The sequence below is a fragment of the Bidens hawaiensis genome, unplaced genomic scaffold (genome assembly GCF_021521415.1).
Source record: "Bidens hawaiensis isolate Kalapana, Puna unplaced genomic scaffold, B.hawaiensis_p1.1 tig00024637_1, whole genome shotgun sequence".
In the NCBI taxonomy this organism is placed as follows: Eukaryota; Viridiplantae; Streptophyta; class Magnoliopsida; order Asterales; family Asteraceae; genus Bidens; species Bidens hawaiensis.
The window spans coordinates 87,849-115,022 of NW_027493896.1; the positions used below are offsets into that span (position 1 = coordinate 87,849).

General features: G+C 31.6%; 2 protein-coding genes and 1 pseudogene across 3 annotated transcripts; 1 reads left to right on the forward strand and 2 right to left on the reverse strand.

The window, feature by feature from the left end:
• The first annotated feature begins 963 nt into the window (after positions 1–963).
• On the forward strand, positions 964–10,042 carry LOC143569672 (putative sulfate transporter 3.4; annotated as a pseudogene). Its single transcript, XR_013141775.1, has 13 exons — positions 964–1,280; positions 3,511–3,559; positions 3,826–4,033; positions 4,953–5,124; positions 5,843–5,908; positions 6,002–6,115; positions 7,761–7,877; positions 7,965–8,091; positions 8,366–8,652; positions 8,759–8,949; positions 9,034–9,119; positions 9,223–9,299; positions 9,788–10,042. The product of XR_013141775.1 is annotated as a putative sulfate transporter 3.4 (transcript).
• A 116-nt stretch (positions 10,043–10,158) lies between these two features.
• LOC143569690 (uncharacterized) lies at positions 10,159–13,756 on the reverse strand. Its single transcript, XM_077055544.1, has 3 exons — positions 13,305–13,756; positions 11,372–11,598; positions 10,159–10,428 (listed from the first exon to the last, which is right to left on the reverse strand). The coding sequence occupies exons 1-3, from the start codon at positions 13,526–13,528 to the stop codon at positions 10,421–10,423; spliced, it is 459 nt and encodes a 152-aa protein (XP_076911659.1). The 5' UTR covers positions 13,529–13,756; the 3' UTR covers positions 10,159–10,420.
• A 717-nt stretch (positions 13,757–14,473) lies between these two features.
• On the reverse strand, positions 14,474–18,211 carry LOC143569674 (MAR-binding filament-like protein 1). The gene is made up of 4 exons (XM_077055528.1): positions 17,933–18,211; positions 16,603–16,643; positions 16,373–16,513; positions 14,474–16,162 (listed from the first exon to the last, which is right to left on the reverse strand). The coding sequence occupies exons 1-4, from the start codon at positions 18,195–18,197 to the stop codon at positions 14,489–14,491; spliced, it is 2,121 nt and encodes a 706-aa protein (XP_076911643.1). The 5' UTR covers positions 18,198–18,211; the 3' UTR covers positions 14,474–14,488.
• Between the last annotated feature and the right edge of the window lie 8,963 nt (positions 18,212–27,174).

A 27,174-nucleotide genomic window follows, 5' to 3' on the forward strand; every position in this document is an offset into this window, starting at 1 on the left:
CAACCCGTAAACTAAAAAAACCCGGCTTCTTTTATGAATTAATTATACAAGACTTTATGTTTTTCGGTTTTTAATTTATTAAATCATAATTATATTCTTTGAATTTGATTTTATTAATTTAGCAAACTATTTTTTTATTCTTTGGAAGTTTGTGTAATTATCGTCAATAGTTTTACTTTTACATAGATATCGAAATTGATTAATTACAGAGAAGTGAGTTGGTGAAGTGGTTAGGTATGATAATGGTTAAAGCCTTAGTCAAGTCGTGATCACAGAGTATAAAATCCCCTAATAAGTCCCCAAATTTAACAATTTGATTAACTTTTTTAAAATTGAATTAAGTATTTAGTAAGAATAGTAAATAACTTATATTAACATTCTAACTTTTAAATTAATTAATAATAATCAACACAGATATACAACTTTGATCAAATATGCCATTCTAGTAATATTTTTATACACGAGTCTTTAAATAATTTATTATATGAAATTTTGTTCTATTTAATTTAAAATGAGACATAAAAATTTGTTTCAAACGTTAGTCAAAGTTTTATATCACTACTCTTTTAAATATACTTAGTTTTTGAGTTTTATTTCTTGTTTGTTATTATATGTGTACCCTACAGGTTATACTATCTACTATATCTTTCCCGTTTCAGCACGCATGTTTAATAACACCATTTATATTAAACTTATAAAGCCTTCTCCATTAAGCTAGCAAAATAAAAAGACACAACAATAAATTCTCTTATATACATTGTACAATCAAAAACATAATTTTAATTTTCTTGAATTTGATTTTTTAAAATAATTTCGAGGGGCACAATTAGGACAAGTGTGCACTCCATTTTGCACAATATGACCATAAATCCAATTTCCCAAACTACCCCAGTGCCACCCAACAAATTCCCATTTTACCCCCATACATCACACCTATATAAACCCTCATCTCACAACTTACACATGGGCATAAATTCAAACCGAGTTGATCATTATTCTAGTTCGGTTCATGCAACTCAACAATGACGTCGTTGGCGGTGCATGATGTTTGTTTGCCTCCTCCAAAAAGCACTCTACGCAAACTGCAACATCGACTGTCAGAGGTCTTTTTACCTGAAGATCCGCTACATGTTTTCAAAAACCAAACACGTTTCAGGAAGTTGATACTCGCACTTCAATTCTTGTTTCCGATATTAGATTGGGCACCTAAGTATAGTTTCAAGCTTTTGCGATCTGACGTTGTTTCTGGTCTCACCATTGCTAGTTTAGCAATCCCTCAGGTATACGCATTTATTAAAAAAATGTAATAGTTACCATTTTGATCACAATCTTTGTTACACACATTTGTAAGCTCAGTGTGTGTGAGAGATTGATCGGAATTGTTAGCTATAAATGTTTTTTTTTCTTTTTTGTTTTATGAAATCGAATATTCGATTTTTATGGAACAGAATATTCGGTTTTCCTGTAACCGAATTACGTATTACATATATGAAACAAAATCAAATACATTTTATTGTTAACATGAAAACAGTGAGAACCAACTTGCTGTTATCATTAGGTTTAGTTTTATAGTTGTTTGCTGTTATTCTTTGTTCGTATTTGCTAATTTTCGATTATGAGACGCTATAACTATTTGTTGATTTATATTTTGTTGTTATTATTAGATTTTTTTCTTTTGCTGTTATAAGTATTGTTGGTATTTGCTGTTATTATTTTGTTCTTGATTTTTTATTCTTTTGTTGTAATTTTTAGGGTTTTTCTTTGTTATTATAAGTCATTGTTTATGTAGATTGGTATTGTAGTTGGTATTGTTTCTTACGTTCTCGGTTTTTTATAAATTAGTATTATTTCTTACGTTCTCATGTTAAGATTAAAATGTACATAAACCTTCCCCTTACATATATCCCCTTGTAATTTGATGTTGGTTTCTTTATAAAGGCGTTGACAAAGTTTGTTTTTATTAATAGTTTGCCAATGCCTCGGTCTTTTCTTAAAAGAAAAAAAGAAAAAGAAAATGTTTCTTTTTATAAATGATAATCAATTATAAATATAAAATACATAGGCATCTTTGGAAATGAAATGAACATTGAAGAAAACACGGCAAACGAATTTAATTCATGCAGAATTTATTAACATTAATTAGTCATTATTTATTTATTTTATTCATTCACATTTGTCAATTTCATATATGATTATAGGATAAAATCATGCTAATTTTATATTGTATACACTTTTTTATAAATTTAATGCTCAATTAAAAAAAATTGATAGTTTAGAAAAATCATGAAAAATAAATGATTAAAAATTAAAAATGATACTAAATCGTGTTATTTTAACTTTTATATACTTTTTATAAATTTTATATGATAGTTCAAAAAATTATTAATGGAACCAACTGAAACAATAACTGAATCAATTAATAGGACAAAATCTCATTCTCTTAAATGAAAAAATGTTTTTTTAGATACATGTCAGCTTGATGCTTGTTTTTTAATGAAAATTACGGTTAAAAAAAAATAAATGCTTGTTTGATGTATGTACACGTTTATTGACAAAACTATCACTCTTTTTCAAATATGGGAAAGAGAAAACACACTTCAGTTATTATTTCTATATTTTTAAACGTAATTTTTTTATACTAGGCTATTTTTATAATTGTATAAATAATTAAACCTTCGTTACAAGATAAGGTATCACAATAGTGTTGTTAGAGAAATATGAATCATATGACTAATCTTATAAAGTGATTATTAATAATTTAATTACAAGATTTTGTTAGTTAAATAAAAATGTTAGTTGGATAATATTAATGATTATCACTTGCTATAGAAAAGATGCCTTTATTACCAGGAAGATTATCTTATCTTTCACACCTATTCTTCAAAATTAAGCAAGAAATTTGGTACACAAATTGTGATTCCATTATTAAACATATTTTGTGGTTCCAAATCAAATAATTATTTTGTTGTAGCATGCATAAAGCTTCTTAGTACTATTTATGTGGAAATGTTTAGTAAAGTGAAAGTGCTTAATTCTTTTCACAAGAATTAATCAAGTAATTAGATCTACCAAATCAACCTATATGTGAATGAACATATCTAATGCATATCACACACATAATTAGGGGCGGAACCGAGGTCTAGCTGACCCTTGAATGCTAGAATTTGTCGTTCATTTTTGTGAAAAAATTAAATTTGTCTGGTTAGTTATAGTTGACATAAAAGAAATTTTGTGATAACTCCCGACCAATAAAGTAATGGTTCTACCGTTACAAAATAAAATTTATAGGATATTTAGATCATATGTTATTAGATTTCTTTTTAATGGGTATTGGATTCATCATGATTCATGGTATTTAATATTTTTTGAGTGACATGTTTATTTAACATATAAATTGATTTTAAATAAGGTTCATTGACCAAATGAATATTGGCCCCACAACATAGATCATTTCATTCATGTTCTTTAAAAATATGTAATGTATATTTTTTTTTTTAATTTAATTTGCAGGGAATTAGTTATGCAAAACTTGCAAACCTGCCCCCTATAATTGGGCTATGTGAGTTTTTCTTCGTATCTTAATTCTCTAGTTATGCAAAATAATTATTTATCATAAAAAATCATTTTCCACAATAGTATTTTAAGTTATTACGGAATAATTCTACTTCCAGTAACGAATAATTATAATTTATAAATTCCCTTATCATCTGGTTCAATTTAACTGGTGTCTAAAATGTGTAAAAGATAAAAACCGGTCTCATTTTAAATATGTATTTGTCTAAACGTAAAACTAATTTGACTCTTTACCATCAAAAACTTGCTTAGACTCGAGTTTCGTGCCACCGCTTATCTACTCAGTACTCGGGAGTTCAAAACATCTAGCCGTGGGCCCAGTGTCCATAGCCTCATTGGTTATGGGAACAATGTTAAGCGAAGTAGTCTCGCATGACAAAGATCCGGATCTCTACCTTAAGTTGGCTTTCACCGCAACTTTCTTTGCTGGCGTATTTCAAGCATCTTTAGGACTTCTAAGGTACTTTTCTTTTAGCTCATTGGTTACTATTAAAACACCAACTTAGTTTACATCATCATATATCACCATATTAGAAGCTTTGGAGGTTAACAAAAACATATAAAAAAAACTACAAATATTTTTGTTTCAGTATATTATATAGTATATTATATGTAAATGCCGCTTTTGTTATTTACTGTATGTACACAAAATGACGTGACCCTTTTTTATACAAAATAAAAGATGGCTTAACGATTGTCACGTCATCATTTATCTGATACAGAGGGAACATAAATTTTTGTTATGTATAATGAAACTTTTGTTAAATAACCTCCGTTTCAAAAACCATAAATGTTACAGATTGAAAAAAAAAATGTAGACAGTTACTTTAATTTCTAAAGGTTAAAAGATAAATTATATAATTTACTCAAAGTTAAAGTAAAAAATTTATTTATTTTATCTAACAATAGTAAAATATCACTAAATATCAGATAATATAGCAATAATAATGGCTACATCATTAGTGATGAAAACATGATCTAAATTAATAAACTTTATGTAATGGGCACATAACTTTAAAAGGGAATATCCTTTGAAAACTAACAAAAGTGTCACCTGTTTACAAAAAGTGTTACATATACAAATATTTATTATTGTGCTTTATTGACTTTACTCTTTTATTACCATATAAAGATTCACTAGTAGTGGGAAATAATTCTAATAGTAAAACATTCCATTCATAATATATCTTATGGACCCATCAGTATTGAAGAAAATGCATTATAATAAATTTATGTAGAAAAAAAAATACTAAGTAAATTTTGATTCACTATTTGTGAGGTGACAATATCCAAAAGGGGTTGCAGCGTACCTTGCTGTCCATTTACTTAGCCTATTTATTGTAGTCGTTTGAATTTTAATGAAGTTTTATGTATTACAGACTAGGGTTTGTGATCGATTTCTTATCGAAGGCTACACTGCTCGGCTTCATGGGTGGTGCAGCGGTTATTGTATCGTTACAACAACTAAAAGGGCTACTTGGGATTACTCACTTTACAAATAAAATGCAAATAATTCCGGTTTTATCGTCTACTTTTCAACACAAAAATGAGGTATGCGACATAATTTTAATAATTATGTATATATACATATTTGTAGGCGCGTCAAGACCCAATTTTAAGTAGAAACTGTGAGAACGATATGTATAAGTACTTGTTACAATTTTCTGCTTAAAAGTTGGTTCATAGCTTAGTTAATAAAGTTATCATCACTTGCAGGCATGTTAACGATATGTTTGTTTGTGTTCGTTCGCTAAGAAAATGAGCAGGTTCACGCTCTATTATTGTGTACGCTAGTAGTGTAAACGAACATAATTAAAAATAGATGAACAACACAACTGAGCAAGCAACGGTTATAAATATACGAAAACTATAACCCGTTGGGCCTAAAAAATTATCAAAACTAGACTAAACTGTAATGGGCGATATTTTTAATTTCATAAAACCAAACTATTTTGTTATGGGCCCAAAAATGTAAATGAATATATAAATGAGTGTGAAAGAACAAACTTAAACAAACGTAAGTTCACGATCGTGAATGAACGTAAAGGAACGAACTTGAATAAACAAACGTCCACGAACATATATGAATGACGAGACATGTATTCACGTTAGTTCGTTTAACTATATGGAAAAAAAAGTATTCACTTTCGTTCGTTCATTAAGTAAACGAACTTTCCATTAAACTGTTCAAGAACGGTTCACTAAGCATTCGGTCCGTTTCCAGGCGTGATCACTTGTGTTTGCTAAGTTTATTTTTTTATTTATGCAGTGGTCTTGGCAGACATATGTGATGGGCTTTTGTTTTCTGGCATTTTTACTGACCACAAGACATATTGTAAGTAGATGACTAGTAACATGAATAAGAATATAAGATGAACCATTAAGGTACAAGTGACTAATGCATGTAAGGTACAACTAATCAATGCAGGGCATGAAAAAACCAAAGCTTTTCTGGGTATCAGCAGCTGCTCCTTTGACATCAGTCGTCGTCTCGACCGCTTTAGTCACGCTTTTTAAATCAAAGCTTCATGTCATTGCAACTGTAAGTTTTTTTTTTAATCGGACCATGTGTAGTCGTTTAACTAAAACGTGAAAAAGTAAAGGCTAGGCGCTCTCAAATTATTATTATTATTATTATTATTATTATTATTATCATTTTCAATTTTGTGTGTAATTGTTTAGTTTTTTTAACTAAATAAAATTAAAAAAAATATAAATTAGTGCGTCTGCACGGTGATGTGGCATGGGCCGTTACCCCATGAAGAGGTAGGTCCCAGCAGAGCCCAGTTGGACCCGCAAGACTCACCTTAAACAGGGACGTCTGCGCAGAGACCAACTGGATCCGCAGGACCAACCATGCTCAGAGACGTGACGTCCTTACGCGCAGTACGCAAGCTGGTCCCGCAGGAAATGCCTCCCAATGGTGAAGGACTCCGCCTGTCCCCGCAGCCTCGGATACAAGCCATTAGGGAAGGCCACCCGCGCAGCATGGCTACACGCACAAGGCACTTAGCTCTCGATCAGTGTCACCTGAAGGAATGAGCAAAGCCGGGAGCAATCCCGCACAGAGGCGGGAGGGGGAATACTCCCGCCCAAATAAGCCAGTCTGTATACTGAAGGATCTTTTACTGTACCTGACGAGGTATGGGCGAAAGATCTGATCAGAGATACGACAGCTCACTGATACAGTATGGCGAGCAGCATGCTCCTGTACTGTATCACTATTAGCCGCTGCCTACTCACCAACTACTGTCATACCACGTGCGTAGCCGGCAGTTGGTGGAAAGGGAATAGTATACAGCAGGCCTGGTCACTATCAGCCGCTGCCTACTCACCAACTACCAGCAAGGCACGTGCGTAGGCTACTGTTGATGAACAGGAACACTGTTGCAGCTGGCCATACCTCCTTGGAAACCTACCTTCGGCTATAAATACCCCAAATGGTATGATCATCGGAACAACATTACATTATCTTATATCATCATAATATACCTGATATCTGCTCTAGCAATCTCTTAATATACTTTTATATTTAAAGAGCAATCTAGTCTGATTCTCACGCCGGAGGGTGGTCACAAGGAGGAACCCCCCCCCTTCTCAGTGACGAGCTCACGGTGTCTGTTTTGCAGGTTATCAGAAGAACCATCTTCCAAGGGTCTAACCCCTCGTGGGAAACAGCTATCCAACCCCTAGGTTACCAGTAATCTGTCCGGGGTCCGGTTAGTGTTTCTTCATTGGCGCCATCCGTGCATAAAGCTAGAACTACAATTTTCTCCAGTTTTTTCAAACTTTTACAAAGATGGTTAGAGAAATTCCGGTAACCACAACCCCAGCTACTGGGGGGAATACCGGCAACACAGTTTTTACGAACACTACCCCGGCTACCGAAGCCGGGGCAAGTGAAGTAAATTTTACGAACACTACCCCACTTACCAAAGCTGGGGCAAGTGCAGTAAATGATCGCCTACTGGGATCCACCGATACCCAGTTTGAGAAACGAAGACTCCCCCGCCAGACTCTCGATGAAGTTAAGGCATGGGCGGAGGCACGACAAAAGGAATTCCAGGCTGAGTTGGACGAACGCTTGCGTTCCGTGCAACAGGCCGACGAATTCGAATAGTTTCAATTTAACCCCTCAACTTTTAATTTTGTTTCAATTAATATTATAAAATATTGACATTCAACAGATTGGTCACTTGGACAAGGGTTTGAATCCACCATCATCAAACATGCTATATTTTCAAGGCCAATTTCTAGGTTTAGCTATCAAGACTGGCATTATTACCGGAATATTGTCTCTAACTGTAAGTTTCATAAATGTTTTATATGTTAAAAAAAAAAAAAGGAAAAGAAAAAAAACACTGATTGTATAATAATATATTAACTTACAGGAAGGAATTGCAGTAGGAAGAACATTTGCTGCTTTAAATGATTACAAAGTTGATGGCAACAAAGAAATGTTAGCCATAGGCCTTATGAACATGGCTGGTTCTTGTTCCTCTTGCTATGTCACTACAGGTAACAATTTTTATTTTTTATAAATAAAAAATTTTAATGCACTTAAAGTTTCTTCCAATTTATTTTGGTACCATATAACTTGTGACACAACACACCATTGTCGCATCAGTCAGATTCAATAAAGTTGTACATGCTGAATAACATTAAATTATTTTTATACTGGCCCGTATAACAATTTTCACGTATCATGCATGCCGTATAACCTTAATAACTTGTCATTGGTGTGTGGATAGTTGGAACTTTTTTTTTACAAATGTAAATTAATTTTTTGCAGGCTCGTTTTCTCGATCGGCTGTGAATGCGAACGCTGGGGCTAAAACCGTGGTGTCAAACATCGTAATGGCATCAACTGTTCTTGTAACATTGATGCTTTTGATGCCTTTATTTTACTACACACCAAATCTTATCTTGGCTGCAATTATCATAACTGCTGTAATCGGATTAATCGATTACCAAAGTGCACTTAGGCTTTGGAAAGTCGATAAACTCGATTTCCTAGCATGTTTATCGTCGTTCATTGGTGTTCTCATGATTTCAGTCCCTGTTGGTCTTTTAATCGCGGTAATGTTTCACACATGAACTTTTATTATTATTATTATTATTATTATTATTATTATTATCATTTTTTGTTTGATGTATTAACGTTGTGCGGCTTTTTTTGTCGTAGGTTGGGGTGTCGGTTTTCAAGATTTTGTTACATGTCACAAGACCGAACACATGTGTTCTAGGAAACATAATGGGAACTCAAATTTACCAAAATGTGAGTAGATACAATGAAGCAAAAAGGGTTCCTTACTTTATAATACTCGGTATCGAGGCTCCTATTTACTTTGCGAACGCAAATTATCTACAAGAAAGGTACGGTGTACAAGTCGTTAATGCAAGAGGTACAAGCTGGAAATGCATTCCGTGCCGTTAAAAGTTTTTAGTTTTATTTTGCAGGATATTGAGATGGATTAGAGAAGAGGAAGAGTGGTTAGCAGCTAATAATGGTCCTTCTATCAAATGTGTAATTATCGACATGACTGGTAAGTTGTGAATACATAAGTCGGTTATGTAACTATGTAATACATGTATCAAAAAAGTTTTTTTTTTCGGCATAATATAATATTCCTTTCGCAAAATTTGTAGCCGTGACAGCAATCGACACGAGTGGTCTTGCGATGGTGAAAGAGCTTAAAAAGTTGTTAGAGAGACGCTCGCTTCAGGTTAGTAAAACCTCTAAAAAAATATTTAAAAAAATTATAAAACAAAAATAAACAAAAGTTTTAAAAAGGTAAAAAAACCAAAATTCTTATATTTTTCCGGTGTCATAAAAAAAATTCGTATTATACACATGTGTATAATTTAATTTAATATTTAGTTACGTAATGTACACATATGTACATTATCATTTACCTTAAATTGTACATGTGTATAAAAAAACATGTGTGTACCTATATGTATAATTTAGCTAAACCGAGACAGTTTTTTTTATGAAACCGGGATGATAAATAAAAATTTTGGTTTTTTTTTACTTTTTTTCATTTTTTTCGTTTTTTTTTTTTTTTTTGTTTTATGATTTTTTTTGTTTTGCGTTTTTCGTGGTCCAAAATGGTTCTCAATTTTCAAATAGTTCTCACATATATATATATACACACACACACACATACAGATGAGTCTTGACTTTTGACCGATTTAATTATTGAAAATGCAGTTAGTGTTGGCAAATCCGGGGGGGACTGTTATGGAAAAGCTGCACCAGTCCAACATATTGGAGTCGTTCGGGTCTGAAGGTGTGTATTTAACGGTTGATGAAGCGGTTGCAGACTTATCATCAGCATGGAAAGCTTAGATCAGTTTATTTTGTTTTTAGTTATTAAGGGTAGGAAGGGAAAGTAAACAACTAAACCCTGTTGGTGTTAGCTTTGTGAGTCGGTGCTTAACGATTAGGCGGTATGTAAAACTCATATTCTCCATAAAAACAATTATCTTAATCTTACTGGTATTATCTTTTAACAGATGCGATCATTTCGTCACGTAAATGCTAAATTGCGAATTGCAGTAACAAAAACGACAGTGATCAAAACGGAGAAAACGAATATCAAGAAACCGAGTATGAACAAAATGTAAAACTTATAAACACACAAGAACCAAAATGAAAACAGGCATCAATTATAAATGAACCATGTCTCTACCAACTCACACTCAATCTCATTCTTTAGTCGAGAAGCGGTCCATTCATCCTCGGACTACATTAAAGCCATGAATATTCTATTACTACTATTGTGAGCTTGTTTTCGTCTCCAAGAAATCCTATCTCTTGCTATAATGCGCTCGTTTCGTCTAGTCAAACGCCTGCATGATAACACCCTCAAAGCTAATTATGCAAGTTGTATGTAATTGCAGTATACAAAAACAACACTATATATTTTACACGAATAAAACACAGGAAAGAAACAGTGGACAGCATGCAAAAAGAATATAAACCAAAAGTAGAAGACAGTTATTATTATTATTGAACATTGTATAATCCATTAATTCTAATGAGAACTTATTCTAAAAGTAAACAATTACCTTTGCACCTTCCTTTACCTGATTATGCTAATGGAATATATTGTGAGTGATTTTGTAAAATATTTTAGTGTTTTATAAGTTAATTTTCTATAGGCATAGGTTGCCTTTGATACGGGCCAAACTAGCTTACTTTGAACCTCATGACCAATCACGTGGTCCACCGAACCAATTTAAAAACAGAGTAAATTTCCACTGCATATTTATTTATTTCCACCGTTTCTAGAAAAAAGAATATTACATCATAATCCAAATATAGTATGATTTGATTTAAATTCGCAACCACAAATCCTTATCTTTAAAAGTCAAGTTTATTGTTATCTTACGTTATAGATGATTAGTAGGTATTACTTTATGATTGTATAATTAGCTTGAGATAAGTTCATAAGCGTTTTCTCAAGTTTTCGCAAAACTATCGTAATAATATTTCTCTATAAGTAAAGAAGAAAAACTATGGGCAATAAGTACAGTGTCCTACGAAATTTGCAAAATATTACATTTGTGTCTTAAGTTTCTTTTAGACAACTTTCAAATTATTCGTCCACTATCGTCTTATTTCAATATGTGTAATTGTGTATCATCTACATTATCCATAAAAAGACATAGATTACATCAGGGAATGCATCAGCACACGTTCAAGAAGGAAAAAAGGAAAAACAAAGCATATGAATTATTATTATTATTATTATTTACCGACATCAAACTGTAAAAAAAGAAAATTACTTACTTGATCTGAGTCTTGAAATGGGAATTTCTCGTAATTCACGTTTTATACACAAATACTCTCCTAATAAAGCCATTATCGCCAGTCCAGTACCGTTGACAACCCACCATGTTATTGACGAAGGCCAACCTCCATATAAAATGCATATGCATAAATGGATTATGTAAACTGTCGCTGCGAAATCTAGGCACTTTTTTGCTCTCTCAATCAAATACAGCAAGAAACCAGCTCTGCAAAACATTTGAAAGAAATCATGGTTAAAAGTTGCTTTCAAAAAACAAGCATTTGCACATTAGATTTTACGTAACGGTTTTAAAGGCAAAATACTTTTCTAATAAAAACTAATCGTCATCTATACTTTATAAGGCCAAACTATGGTACTGGCCATATTATAAATCAGTTAGGACACAAGCGAGCAATAGTAAAATAATATTTAAATCTATGTTGCCAATAGCCCTTCGGGCGTGCGCCTAGGCGCAGAGAAAGCGCCTCGCTGCCATCCAGGTGATCCCGCAACCTATCGGAAAGATTCCGGCCAGATTTTGGTCTGATTTCGCCAAATCATTAATCTTTTTGCAAAATTTTACAAACACCAGGCAAACTGATCTGAAACATCCAAAATGGCTTGAAACCAACCTAAAACATGTCTAAAACAACAAATAGCGTTATGTTTATGTTATGCGCCTCGCTTATCTCGGACCCTCGCTTTTTAAGCACCTAGGCCCAAGGCGCACCCTTTGAGCCTTTGACAACTATGATTTCAATAAATAAAGTGAAAATATAAATCACCTATTGACAAGTAAAAAGTAAGACAGTATCCAAACTATATCATTCATTCGTCTTCGCACATCATTCATTGTGAACAAAAGCAATCCCAAACACACTAATTTGCACTAACAAATTAAGAATATAGCCTTGCATGGGAAGCTCGTTTAGGCTCGCCAAGCCTTAAGTAGCCTTGTGTATTTTGAAGTTTTACCTCTTTTCTACTTCTATGTATTAATTTCACACTACACAGCCGAGCTCGAGCCAAAGCTTAAGGTACTACACGGACTCGAGCCAAGCTTCTCGTTTATAAAGTTAATCTCAAAATATATAAGTATAATAAAAATGTATATAATTTACTTATTAAATAACAAATAAGCCGGGCCCGGAATTGAAAAAACGACTCACGAGCCGAGACCGAGCTTTAAAAAAACAAAAGAACTCGAAACAAGTCGAGCTCGGCTCGGCTCATTTATACCCCTAAACTATAGCACCAATGGCAATATAATAAAGGCATAGGATCTTCATACACCACCATGGATCCTCACACACCACCTTTCGCATATACAGCTCGTATAGGACCTGAGTTGTTGAAGATCTATACGCTCATAAAAGACTAAACGGGTCGTATAGGACATGAAATAGCTGTTTTGTGTGTTCCCTTCGTACACTTGTCAGTCAAGTGTGGCCTATACGGCCCGTATAGCCCTATACGTGTCGTATAGGCCGTAAAGTCACCATTGGGGGAGGGGGGGGGGGGGGTATGAAGGTCACATCCCAAAAACAAATTGTCATCTATAGGGCTTGCCTCGGCTCGTCTATACCCCTAAATTATAGCAACGGGGGCAATAAAAACAAATTGTCATCTATACCACTCGATGACCAAACTACATTATAAAACAAACTCCCTAAACTCAAAATTAAAAATCAAATCAACAATATTAATAGAACTAATAATAACCGAAGCAATATCATTCATTCGTCTCCGCACGTATTTCATTGTGAACAATAAGCAGTTTTTATAAGCAATCCCAAACACATACTAATTTCAACTAACAAATTCATTAAATGGCACATTGCAGATATCAACATTTTATTTTAAAAAAAAATCCCTAAATTTAAAACTAAAATCAAATCAAGCACAATATATAAATAAATAAATACGTCTTACCCAGCAATGGAGCTAATAATAACCGAAGCAATAACACACCAGCCAGTAACAGTAGCAACAGTAACCGTAGCATAATCAAAGAAATACACCAGGCTCATCCTCGAAACCCTAGTCCCAACAAGAGTGGCCAATAACACACCAAGAGTCAAATAATACAAACACTGAATACACACAATCTGAGCCACAATTAGCCATGGGTCCCACACCACTGAACCATAGAACATGACTACCGCCCACAAGATTCAATACCCAGATGGAAAAATATGATCTTTTGTTAACCGGAATTTGAAATCTTGAAATTGAAGGGTTTTGAGGTGAAATTCGGATGTGGGTTTTGTTGAATTGGGTTGATTTGATGTGGGTTTGAGAGATCTTTGATGGAGAATTGGATTTGAAGGTGTAATTGGATTGATTGCAAGAACCCTAGAATTTGATTTGGGGAAAATTAATAATATTGTGTGAATGAAGATGTTTGTTTTTACTTTAATAAAGTGTAGTTTGTTTACTTTTTTATTTTATTTTATTTTGTTGATTTTGGATTAATAACTAATTATATTTATTAAGAAATAATTTTTTGTTGTGACTTATAAGTTGTAACAACCTTAACCTTAATAATTATATATTTATTTAGGAAATAATCTTGAAATGAGGCCTTTTACAATCATTTTAAACATTCAAACACCTGCACATTACCCTTAAGTCCATGTCAAGCCAGTCCATAATCAAGAAGCCGAACAAACACAAAACCACACACAAACTCGATTAAAGCCATTAAAACCAATAAACCAAAGTAATCAAGACTCAACCTAAACCGTCAAAACCAACAAAGTGACAAACTAAGATAATCAAAATAAATTTCAGCCCGAACCATCGAAACAAGTAAACCGAGTAATAACATTAAAAGTGCTTAATTTAGACCAAGGTTGAATACCTCATACGTCTATTATAATATTATATTCTTTTATTTAAGTTATAAGAAAGTTATGTTGAGAGTTTAAGTTCTACCTCTATAATACAACAAACAAACGTACGCACTACACAGTATAATCACACTCATAGCAGAATTATATGAACGGTCTGAAGAAGTCGTGATGAGAGCAAACTTTACCTCTATAATCTACCCTCTAACAATCAAATATTACAAACACCTCCCTCAACTTTTAAGTAATTCCCAAAAGCCCCCATTAATCAAGATTTTTCTCTTGTGATACAACCCTTTTCCTCCTACTAACTTTCTTCACATTAACATTTTCTTTCTCATGCATAACATTTCTTAACCGTAAAATCTCGCCTTTGGCGGCTGCTAAATCTTTCTCGAGTTTGCTTACTTTATTCTCCAAACTCTCCTTTTCCTTTCCCAACTTAACAATAATATTACGAGCTTCCTCCATGTTTTCTCGGGCTACTTCAATGGTCCGTTTCTGTTCGTCGAGAGATTTGTACAAAACTTCTTTTTCATCTTCAAAAACCGAAATCTTGCTTTTCGAAATATCCAAATCTTGTGACAAAATCTTGATTTTTTGATTCATTTCATGGAGTGCTTTTTTCGCTTCTTCCAAATCACTTTCCGTTGACTTTCTTGATTCTTTGTCTTCCAAGATCTCGGCTTTTAACGAGTTGACTTCTTTAGTCAACGACCCGGCATTTTTCTTCTCTTCTTGAAGCTCGTGAGTTGCGTTTTCAAGCTTTTTATACGTCTCCACAAGTTCGTTACTTATTATATTGCGTTTTTCTGATCTCTCTTGAATTTCAACCGACACATGATTCAGTTTGTCTTTCGTTTTCTCATAATCATCTTTAGTTGACCCGAGGTTGTAAGTCAACGTCTCGATAGTTTCTTTCAATTCTTTGATGTTATTCCGTAACACGGTCTTAGATTCAGAATATTCGGTTTGAACTCTAGAAAGTTCTTCCTCGAGCTTCTTGCGTGTATTCTTGGAATGCTCGAGAAGTCCCGCCAGCTCAGCAGCCTCGTTTCTCGTCTCATTTAATGTTTTCTGTACGATCCGAAGCTCATTTTCGAAGCGTTTGACATTTCCAACTTCAATATCCAAAATTTTCCTTAAACTGTCTCCTTCATTGGTCAACTCATTGACTAATTCTTCGTTTTTTACCGCTTCGGTTAAAGTCAACTCTAGCTTTTCTTTAAGCTCTTCGATTTTCTTGCCATTTTCTTCCAAACGCTTAGCATCAAAATCCGCTTGCTTTCCCGAATAAAACTTCAACTCCTTGTACTCGTTTTTCAAAGATTCCAAATCTTTAAAAATAACGTCTTTTTCTTCACATAAAGAGCGAATTTCGGCTTTCAAAACATCAAGATTTGAACTTTTCAACTCTAATTCATTCTCAAGTTTCAAGATTTCTTGTCTTATTCCTTCAATCTCTGACTTTGACCCGGTCAACTCAGCCCGTGTTTCTTCATAACTAGAATTCAGTTTCTTCAACTCGGATTCTTTAACCGCAAGGGCGGAACGGGCATTTGCAAGATTGTCTTCTTTATCTTTAATCTCGGAGTTAAGCAAATTTATCCTTCCTTGCAGGACTTCAATGGAAGAAAGCTTATCCTTTAACTGTATTTTGAGGTCTTCGTTATCATCCGAAGCTTGTTTTAAGTCAACCGTAAGACGTTCAATCTGATTTTCAAGATCTTGGACTATTTTCTTCTCTTTTTGAATATCTTGTTCTAACACGTTAATCGTGTTATTTGCTGAACTTATTTGACTCGTTAAAGATTGTTTTTCTTGATTCGACTTTGTAATTTGCTCGTTTATTTCTTCCTTTTTGTTCTGTAGTTTTGACTCGAAGCTTTTCTGCAATGAAACAATTGCAGCTTCTTTTTCCACCAGCTTATTTTTAATCTGTATAGTTACAAGAAAGTTATATACTTTTAACGAAAGGTTACTTTTGTTGTATGAATCTTTACATAAAATCCTAATAATATGATTTTCTAGTAAGCATTATTATCATAGAAACTTTTAAAGGATTTACGCCGATAAATTTTCTTTTTGGAAGTTTATAGCATAAGGTTTTTTTTAAATAAGATAATGACACGAAAATTTAAGGCTTACAGATTCTATAGTTGCAATGTCAGTTGACTTCTCTTTCTGAGTCAACGCATATAAAGCACCAAGCACGCCTGAAGCAAGTATTCCAAGATCACCCGAAAGGGTAAGAACGGGATTCGGTGATGCATCTGCATAAGCTTGTACCTAAAAAGAAAAAAAGAAATCATTTCAAAGTATTTAAAATAAGTATTACAAATTTATAAAATTTAACGTTGACTAGCGAAGTCACGTGCCTCTGCTACTTGATTAAGCTCGTGTGCCCTTGCGGAGTTTACTGAAAAGTAACAGAATCAAGAAATAGTTAGTACATGCTTCGGTAACACGTGCATTAGTGCACGACAATTAACTTCATTCGGTTTTCGTCATGATATATATGAAAATCCAATTATGGTATGATAGGATTCCACACAGAAACAAACAAATTATTTTTTCGAGAAAGATATACCGAGTCTTGGTTAATTAGTTTAACAGAAATTTAGTGTATTTTTATAATTTTTTTCTTTTGCTCATATTTTCATAATCTATTTCTTAATCTCTAGATTATGTTAACTTGAGTTCTCTTCTTAATTTAAGTATTAAAAAACCATTTACCAGATTTTGCTAAAACTTACTAAATCAAACTAAAAGATATAAATATAAGATACAGATTGCAAGTAAACTTTGGAGGAAGGTAAAAACAAATGTACTATGTATTGAAAAATAACTTAAAATCCTACAAAATTTTCAAGAAAATAACAAATTACACTATACAATCAAAGATTTAACAAACCATTCACCAATTTTGCTAAATTTTCCTAAATCAAGCTAAAAAAATATATTTTGCAAGCAAATTTTGGGGAAAGTAAACAAAAAATGTATTTTGAAAAAATAACTTAAAATCCTACAATATTTTCAAAAAAATACACAATAAAAGATTCAACAACCCATTTACCAAATTTTGCTAAATATTCCTAAATCGAACTATAAATTTTGTAAATATATTTTGGGGGAAGGTAAAAAGAATTTACTAAATATTGAAAAAATAATTTTAAATCCTACAAAACTTTCAAGAAAATCACAAAATTTACACTACACAATCAAAGACTCAACAACCCATTCACCATATTTTTTTTTTCCTAAATCTAGCTAAAAGATACAAAACCTAGATACATAATTACATATTGAAAGTAAATTTAGGGGGAAAGTAAAAAAATGTTTTAAATATTTAAAAAAATAATTTAAACTACACTACACAATCAATTATCAAATATTCAAAATCCCATTTACCAAGTTTTCTAACTATTCCTAAATCAAGCTAAAAAAAACCACTTGGCAAGCAAATTTTTGGAAAAGTAAATAAAAAATGTACTAAATATTGAAAAAAATAAAAACTTAAAATCCTATAAAATTTCAAAAAAAAAATGCACAAATTTACACTACACAATCAAAGATTAAACAACCCATTCACCAAATTTTACTAATTTTCATGCATCAAGCTAAAAAGAATCAAACCCTACAAACATTTAAGCTAAAAAATATGTTAAATATTATAAATTCTAAAGGATAACTTGAAATCAAACATACCAGATGAATCACCAGGTTCAAGATTCTCAAAAGCTTTTGCCTTTAAGTTCAAGAATGGAAGAACAGACACAGTACCCATGAACAGAAACATTCTTCTGTGGCTACACATGTCATCTTTGGGATCATGATGTTGCATACAAGTGGTACAAGTGTAAAGTCTTGATCTTTTAGTGAGCATGTGTGGTTTTGAATGTAATAAGAAATGGGGTTGTGAAGAAGAAGATGAAAGTGAAGTCAAAACAGAACCTCCCATTGCAAACCCCATTGATATCAGATTATGTTTGTGGTTTCTTTTTAGTTTCAGTTTTAGTGTTCTGTCAGTCACTTTTTTTATTTTTTAAATTAATTTTTTAACCAAAAAATAATATTTCAGAAAGGCTATTGACTAAATACATTACATCGGGATACCCTTGCTTTTCGGTCTGGGAAAAACCTCATCTAAGACCAGCGCTCTTGAACACTCGTCTAAAGGTACAACAGTGGCGTGAGATAAAACCCGTTCAGTTCAAGAGACCAACTAGTATTCTCGTCTAGTCTTCATCATCACCAAGTGTCGCGTATTTAATTTTAATATTTGGTTTTTTTATTTTTATAATAAAATAAGTTTCTTTTTCAATTTAAAAAATATATATAGAATACATAATGGTGTAAATGTTATCAAATTAATTTGATTATTCGTTTATTTATCTAATATAGATATGTGTAACTAACTATATGAATGTAATCGTGAATTACTAGAGATCGGTTCATAGTTTGATTACTTGATATGAGCTCGAACATAAAAATAAGTTTGCTTAATAAATGAGCACATCTCGGACTAGTGTCTCGGTGATAAAGACAAATTGTCTTAAAAGGAGGGGTTCGAGTCCAGCGTATACGTATAAATTTGTCTAAAAAAATATAGTTGAGCTCAGCTCCGAGCTTTATTATCGAGCTCGCGCAACCTTGCGAGTCTAAACGAGGCTATTGTTTTATAAATTAATATTTAATATATTAAATATATGTTTATATAATAATAATTGTTATTATAAAACACAAGTATAAAAATAACTAAAAAATAATAATAAACAATCTGAGCTCGGGCTTATCTACACCCTTTACGTGTAGTAGTATAACTTAAATACGTGTACATAAATTGTATAAAATCGAGATATATAAACGAATTAGTTTCACAATTTTATGTATAACTTATGTTTGTGCACAATAATAAGCATACATTTTAAAGTATGCATCATTGATAACAGTTTTTCTAGAACGGCGAGTTTGTAGTGTTAGGTCACCACACTTTTTAATTTGATAGTCTTATTGTTTCACTATAGCCAGACTATGTTGTGTTAACCGAGCTCACACTGTCTTCAGGGTTTGGCTTGGACCTTCCCCCAGAAAACTATACCGCCGGCTGCCACTTAACAGTCATTGTGTCAACACAGGAGCAAAACTCTCTGGCGTAGCACACGATGAAACTAAAACTCGGGTGGGCTTGGGATTTGAATTGACAACCTCGTAAGGCTCAATATTCACCCAAACTGACACAAGTGGGGATCGGATTTTCCAATATTCTCTTAACGTTTTAATTTTTTTTTATTGATTTTTTCCTGTAATAACTTAAAGTTATATAATAATCTCAACTTAAAAATTAAATAAGACAAATATTGCGTCATTTGTTGTTACAAAATTAAATTATTTGCCGGAGTCCCGACACCCCAACATAGACAAAACCAATGTTGCAAAAGTTGCTAGGCGGTCCCTAGGCGGCCGACTACCTTGGAGGGAGTACTCGGAGTACTCGGGGCGTACTCGGAGAGTACTCGGACATGATAAATATAAAGAAAAATAGATTTTGGGTAATATATATATTTCAAATATCATAAGTTTACTAATATTTATAACAAAATAAATGAATATCAATATAAATAAGAGAAATACATTTTTAAACACTACATTATTCTAAAAAAATGTTAATCATTAATTAAAAATAATGATATTTGTTCTTTAATATTATAGAAATACAAATTATGTTGTATTTTTTAAGTCAAAATAGACCCAAGTTAACCGACAAGATGTGATTCAGCTAATGTTGACCACATTTGACCAATTTTTAGTAACTAGGCGGAGTTAAAGAAACTCCCCTCGGCACCATACCTTGTAGCGAATACTCAGAGTGTACTCGGCCTTATAGACCTACTTTTATAACATTGGACAAAACATGTGTTTTTTGTAACTGAACTTAGCATTTAATATTTAGTTAAAATAAGAAGATTTAATAATTAATTATGTTTCTGGGTCACATGATAAATATTTCTAGTGACAAATGTAATACTTTAAGCAGATAAAATGCTACTTTTTATCCGCATTGTGCGTTTGCTAGATTGCCATCTCATCCATCACCAATATTTTGTCTTTACTTATTTTGTAAAAGAAATACTGGCTTATAAAATAATTATTATTGTTTTGAAAGCCGAGTGTTTATATGATTCAGTTGCAAATTTAATAAACAAATACAATGTCTTATGTAAAATATATCTGGTGAGTCAAAAAAAAATAAGTAATCACAGTAAAAATTTGGTGCAAGAAATATGTTTTAAATTAGGGGTGTGTAAGAAAACAACAAAACCGACTCGAATCCGGAAAAAAAGAAAAATTCAAACCGAACCGAAACAAAAACCGACAGTTTGATTTTATGTTTTTGTAAAAACCGCACTAACGATTTGGTTTTGGTTTTCCATGTAAAAAAAACCGAAAAAACCGAACCGAATTCCTAGACTTTTGTTTTTTTTATATTTTTTATTAAGTAATTTATAAAAATTTAATAAATATGTAACTACAATATTTTTTATCAAATGTATAATAATCTATTATTTTACAATTAACAAAATTATATATATCTAAATTCATTATTTTTTGTCAACTTTTTTTCTGGCCTAAAACTTTCAAGCTCAAATGACAAAAACCGAAAAAACCAAAACCAAAACCGAAACCGAAAAACCGAAAATGAACGGTTTCAAAAACTCCAAAAACCGAAGTTTTGGTTTTCGGTTTGGTGTTAGCCAAAAACCGCACCAAATGACACTACACACACCCCTACTTTAAATATGAAAAGTTTAATAGAGATATATATGTATAGACTATAGTTATTTATATAAACTTATAAGGCGTTCTCATGTTTCTTAGCCTATGGTGTGTGATCTAAGATGGCAAATAATCACATCATGATACGCTCAATTCAAAATACCGAAAAATGTAGATTAGGGTGTCCAAATTTTGTGAATTGAATATTATGTAATAAGTTTTTTTATAAATACTAAACTACAAGATTACATATAAAAAACAAAATAAAAAACTAAACTACCATCAAATAATATCGTATGTTTAAAAAAAATTAATGAATGGTTATTAAGAGTTCTAAAATATATATACACACACCATGAGTGGGTCATTACTTCGTGTTCAATTAATTTATGTTAACCCAAAGATAATTTTTTTACTAATGATTACCGTTGACACTCATAATTATACAAAGGTCATGTACGGACGTACAACAAGTTCACGTAAACTAAATATCGTTCACGTAAACTAACTGTTTTGCATTAATTAATTGACATGAAACTTGGATTATAACAATAAATATGGAAATCTGACGATCGCATAACTAAAAGTTCAAACAAATCAGCATTACTTAGCAACTTTAGCGCGAAAGCCTTTGTTCTTCGCGTCTGATTCTTGGTTCCCTTGATCTCGTTTGATTTTTAACTCTGCTACTCATCATTGACACATTCGTTATTACATATACTTCCATCCTTATTTGTTTTAAATACATTATAAGAGCCTAAACATATGAAAATGATAATAGTTTTTTACTTGATAAATTAATTGACATAATATATCAATAAGAAGAGACAAATCCCTTTAGATTTGGGAACTCTCATAGTTACATCTATGTTATTAGAAAATATGTTGGTATCGTGTGTTTTAACTGTAAATAAATAGGTATACAAAACACGATTTCATCATTAATCGGTGACCATAAACAAAGCTAAAGCATGAAGTTATTATTAATGACTACCGTTGACACTCATAACTCATACAAGATCACGTTGAAACAGGTTCACGTGACCTCGTTGACTAGTTTTTATAACACTCACGTTAAAAACTAAAAGCCATACTGAAATCTAAAATACGCATATATAAAAGATCCAACATATCATCTCTAGATTCGCAAATTCAACACGAAGCCCTCTCTTCATGGCCTATGACTCTCGACTTCCTTGATCTCAACTGTTATCTCGGATTCACTGTTGTCGCACTCCTGGTTACGTAACCCTCCATCCCTGTTTATTAAATATTATAGGTTAATGTAAATAAATAATATAATAAACAAGTTACAAGAGAAAGAATATATATGTGTACCTATGTTGTATTTAAAATAAAAAAACTTACATGTGTATGGTATTGTTACTCATTTGCTTGTTTTTTCGGCAAATGTAACAATAGTTGAGGTACTCCCTAGCAAGAGGGTCGTTGGAAGATTCCCCGCGATGCATAGGACGATTGTTGTCACTACCAAGGAGTTTTGCTGCCATGGAACTAGGTATAGAGTGGCAATCAACGACGATGTTACCATAAAAGTGAGTCATTCTAGGGTATCCATCTTTGATGGATACAACACAGGTGTATTCTTCAGAGTTAGTGATTTCATCGGGGTTGGTTGGTATCACGAGTTCATCACGAGCATGGATGGTGCGAGTCGTTGGAAGGTCTTGTGGCTTGGGGTGACTCCAGTTCCAAAGCTCCCCTGGAGCGGTATACAAAATTTGAAGGGCAATGAGAGGAGGAAACACGATGGAATTGGGAGTCATGACAGGAATTGAGTCATGGATGATGACCGGGAGACCCGCTGATGGTAAGTTTTTTGGGACGAAAATGGACTTTTGTTTGAAAAAACAGACGAGGTATTCGTTGACCGAGTAGGAAAGGTAGAATCCCAAACCTGATGCTGGTGAGTTGGCTCGTTGACTCGTTGAGTTCCCCATTTCCTTCGAAAACCTTCATCAACCGATCTCAAATATTAAATTTCTGTATATCATTTGTAACTCTTACTAATATTTGTAATTTTTCATTGCATTTAAAGCATACTTTTTTTAAGATACTATAAATAGCCATTGCATGTATCATTTTGTGAAAAAAACTATCTTTAGAAATACTAAAAACAAACATATTTTATCATCAGAAAAGCAAATTTGATCTAAAAAGCTACACGAAAATTACACCGACATACATAAACTCCATCAAAAAATAATAAATTAGATATAAAAAAATAAAAAACATACTTTCTTTCAGTAACAAGTATTCAAAATTTATGATTTTTAAGGCAAATAATAGGGGGCTTTTTTTAAAAGTATTCTGTTGACATGTTTTCGATGCAAAAATTGGCCCTGTTATCATGTTTTAATGTTGAATTGGAGGTTTCCAAATGATTAACAAATTAGGTTTTTAATATATATATATTTTTGGAAAACAAATTTATTTTAACCTAAAACCTCTTTAATCTTGTATCTGCAAGAAATTGAACCCACCATCTTAAATTATAAAAATATGAACACAATATCAATAGACCATTAGATCATTGGTAATTTACGTTTTTAATATGTCTTCGAACTTAGATGATATATTAATTATTTACTGTTTTGACCATAAAAATAATTAAAAAAAAATTATTAAAGAAAGGTGTAAAAACACTACAAAATGACCTTCGCGTGATTTTTTTAATAACATGTTACCTGAACTACTATGGTGTGAACTTGATCTTATAGAAAATTGAATTGAAAATGTTACTTATAATTAAGTTTTCTCCTTACATAAAATTGAATTGAAAATGGTTCTATCACAAATTTGCCTATCATTTTTATAAATATTATTGAAATAAATTAAAAAAATCATTCATATACACAACCATTAGATCTAAAGAAGAGTGAGTAGAAAATCAACATGACTTATTTTTTTTACAATTGAACAAAACTGAAATATGTGTTTCAAGAAACATGGTTCAGTCTAATTCTTTTGTATATGTAAATGTTAGAAGTATTGGTTGAGAATATGAAATCCTTGAAAAACTTAGTAATTAATAAAATGAAAACTTGTAAATTTTATACCTGAACTCTTGCCTCTTGCTACACCTCTATTGAGATGGATTCACCCCAATACCCAAATTCTAAGTTTTGTGCATTCTATATATATAGACAGTTGTGACTTGTGTGTGTGTCTAATCCTTGTAATATATATATATTTTTTTTTGGTCATGTTTTCCGTAGCATTTTATGCATCATCCTTTTCTATTCACATTTTGCTTGTGTAAACTTATATTGTAATACTTAAAAGATTATATGTGGAATTTATAGACAAATGATGTACTTTGAATAATAAATATATATATATATATAGGTATTGGATCATTTCAGAAGTTTTTTTACAGTGAGAAGTGGAGAAGTGAAGGTGTAACTCCATTAATATCTAATTTCATTCTCTTTCTTATGTGTAAGGGCGTTGTGTAGGTGCATATGTATGTGTGTAGGTACGTATGTTTGTATGTGTGTAGGTACATAGGTTTGAATGTGGCTCGGTACATTTATATGTTTGTAGGTTGGTTTGAATGTGTAATTAAGACATAAATACAACCAACCTACATATATGTATGTAACATCATATGAAATGAAGTGAAATTAGAGATTAATGGAGTTATACATTCACTTCTCGCACTTATCGGGTATATATATATAATCCATAGTTAAATGTTTTAACTAAAATACACAATTAAATAAACATATTAAAAAATATTTTTAAACATTATTAATAAACAAACAGAACTTCATAAAAGAATATTAATTTTCAAAATGATTATATACAGGATTTTAAAAATGTCTAACAACTTAACAATGTAATAATATATAAATAAATAAATATATTAAAATAAATTCGATTATAACTGTTTATTATTTTATATGTTTTTAGACTCTCACCGATGAAGTCCAACAAATTCACACGAAATGTGTGACTACTTTTGAATCATGAGATGGATTATGTTAAAAATAGAATAATGATGATGTTACTAATTGATGAAAAAAGGTTTATTGATATTACGATAAATGTGACAAATGTAGCAAATGTAACATGCTTCTAGATATAACCGTTTTGTTTTTATCTTATCACATAATAAACATTACTTGTTTTTCTTTTTATTTTGTGGTTATTTGTTTTAGCAGCTATATTTTCCTTTTTAATTCTAATTTGTTAAAAATCATAATATTTTCATTCATATTCGTCTTTAAAATCAATTTCCAATTAAGACTCAGGAACTTTAGTTTTATAGTATTGCGTTTTAGAGGCATGGTAGGTTTTTTATTCATGATATATTCGCATTATGATATATTACTACGAGATAATGAGAATATAAATGCATCGGCTATGTTAAAACGGGACAGAATCTTGAGAAGTGTGAGTGTCAATTACGGCCCGTCACGTGTACCAACGGTTTAAAAGTAAATGCGCCTATCTTGTATTAAAATAAAAATCTAATAGCAAATTCACAAAATCTTGGGCGCCATTATATAGGATAAACGCACTGTGTTACACGTGGTCGCTAAAGTTAGACATGACGTTAAGAATTCAGACTCGACATTGTACGCATTGAGTCAAATATGCTTTATAAAACTTATATTTTTAAAAACATAACAATATTATACTTGATTTATGATTCATCATTCTCTAATTCGATACTAACATGGCTAATGACTTCATAAAAATCAGTTAATTATTTTAATTTTTTTTATTTATTTTGAAACCACCAAAAATGTTTTTTTTCCCCTTAAACCCTTTTTTTTTCTTTCAATTTTTTTATAAAGTGCTTTTAAAAAAAATAACTATAGAGATTGTTAACATTAAAAAAAAGCCGTATTATATTTTAAAAAATAAAAAAGTGTTAAATGTCTTGTTCAACAAGTTTGATTATGTTCTCAAATGTCATTAATCTTATGCATATGATAAGAAAATGTATACAATAAAGACACTATTATACCATTATTCTTTAAACATGTTTATAATTAATATTTTTATGTAGTTTAAAAAACGTTAATAAAAATAAAAAAAATTATAGGTTTCGATTTAATAAAAATAAAAACTTTATATGTTTTGATTTAATATTTTAAATGGGACTATAAAATGAAGAAAATGTTAAAGGAAAGTAATATGTCAAATAAAATTATTTAAGAAATTGAAAGTACAAAGAACGATACACTTAGCCTAACCCATTGCAAAATTCTCATTAAAATTGTCTTTATATTTGGTAATAACATGAATAGCTTATATTCGTATTTGGAAATGACATTAGAGATTCCTTCTTTTTCTTATGGATCCATCGCTGGAAAAGATAATTATATGTTATTCCTGTTTTTATATACTATACACCACCGTTATAGTTTTGGTTACATGTTCTTCAGTTTGTCTCTTTCCATTTTCTATTTTAATCTTGATGAGTGTCTGATATTAGCTTCGATCCAAACTTCTTATTAAGTTTTTATTTTTTATGGGTACCACTCAATAACCAAAGAAATGAAAACTCTCATCATAAGCATTACCGTTTAAAATATCCAACAAAATTTAAAGCACAAATATTTTTCTAATTCAATACTGCTAACATGGTTAATGACTCTAGTAAGATCAGTGAACTCTTCCACCGTATTTTAATTTACCGAATGCACAATGAACTAGCCATGGGTGTCAAAGACGTCACTTATCAAACACACATGTTTGTATGAGACCATCTAATGACGAATAATTCATGAACACACATGTATTACATATCCTATTAACGACGAGCTACTGTTGATCTGTAACCTAACGGGAGCAAAAAAAGTTTATAGACCAATGCATATTTGCACTTGATATGAATACAAGACTAGAGAAAAAAAAAAGTTAATAGATCAATGCACATTTGCACTTGATAGGAATACAAGACTATTTACCAAATGACTACCCATTTTATCCGGGCTCAAACTTGAAATGACAGTTTTCAAATGATAAAACATTTTTGTTTGGTAAGAACACAAGATCTATCATTTTTTATTTTCAATAATTTCCTTGAAACCAATTTACCAAATGGCTTAATTCTCTTTTATAACTTGTCTTTATATTTGGTAATAGCATGCCTTCAGTTTTGGTAATAGCATTAGAGCTTCATTCTTTTTGCATAC

Bases quoted from the DNA above. Each gene is read 5' to 3' on its own strand.
- LOC143569690 (XM_077055544.1), bottom strand. From the start codon at position 13,528: ATGTTCTATGGTTCAGTGGTGTGGGACCCATGGCTAATTGTGGCTCAG. The intron at 11,599-13,304 runs GTAAGACGTATT...AATGTTTTGCAG, and splicing joins ATTATTAGCTCCATTGCTGG to AGCTGGTTTCTTGCTGTATT.
- LOC143569674 (XM_077055528.1), bottom strand. From the start codon at position 18,197: ATGGGGTTTGCAATGGGAGGTTCTGTTTTGACTTCACTTTCATCTTCT. The intron at 16,644-17,932 runs GTATGTTTGATT...GTTACTTTTCAG, and splicing joins TGAACCTGGTGATTCATCTG to TAAACTCCGCAAGGGCACAC. The intron at 16,163-16,372 runs GTAAGCCTTAAA...GTAACTATACAG, and splicing joins ACATTGCAACTATAGAATCT to ATTAAAAATAAGCTGGTGGA.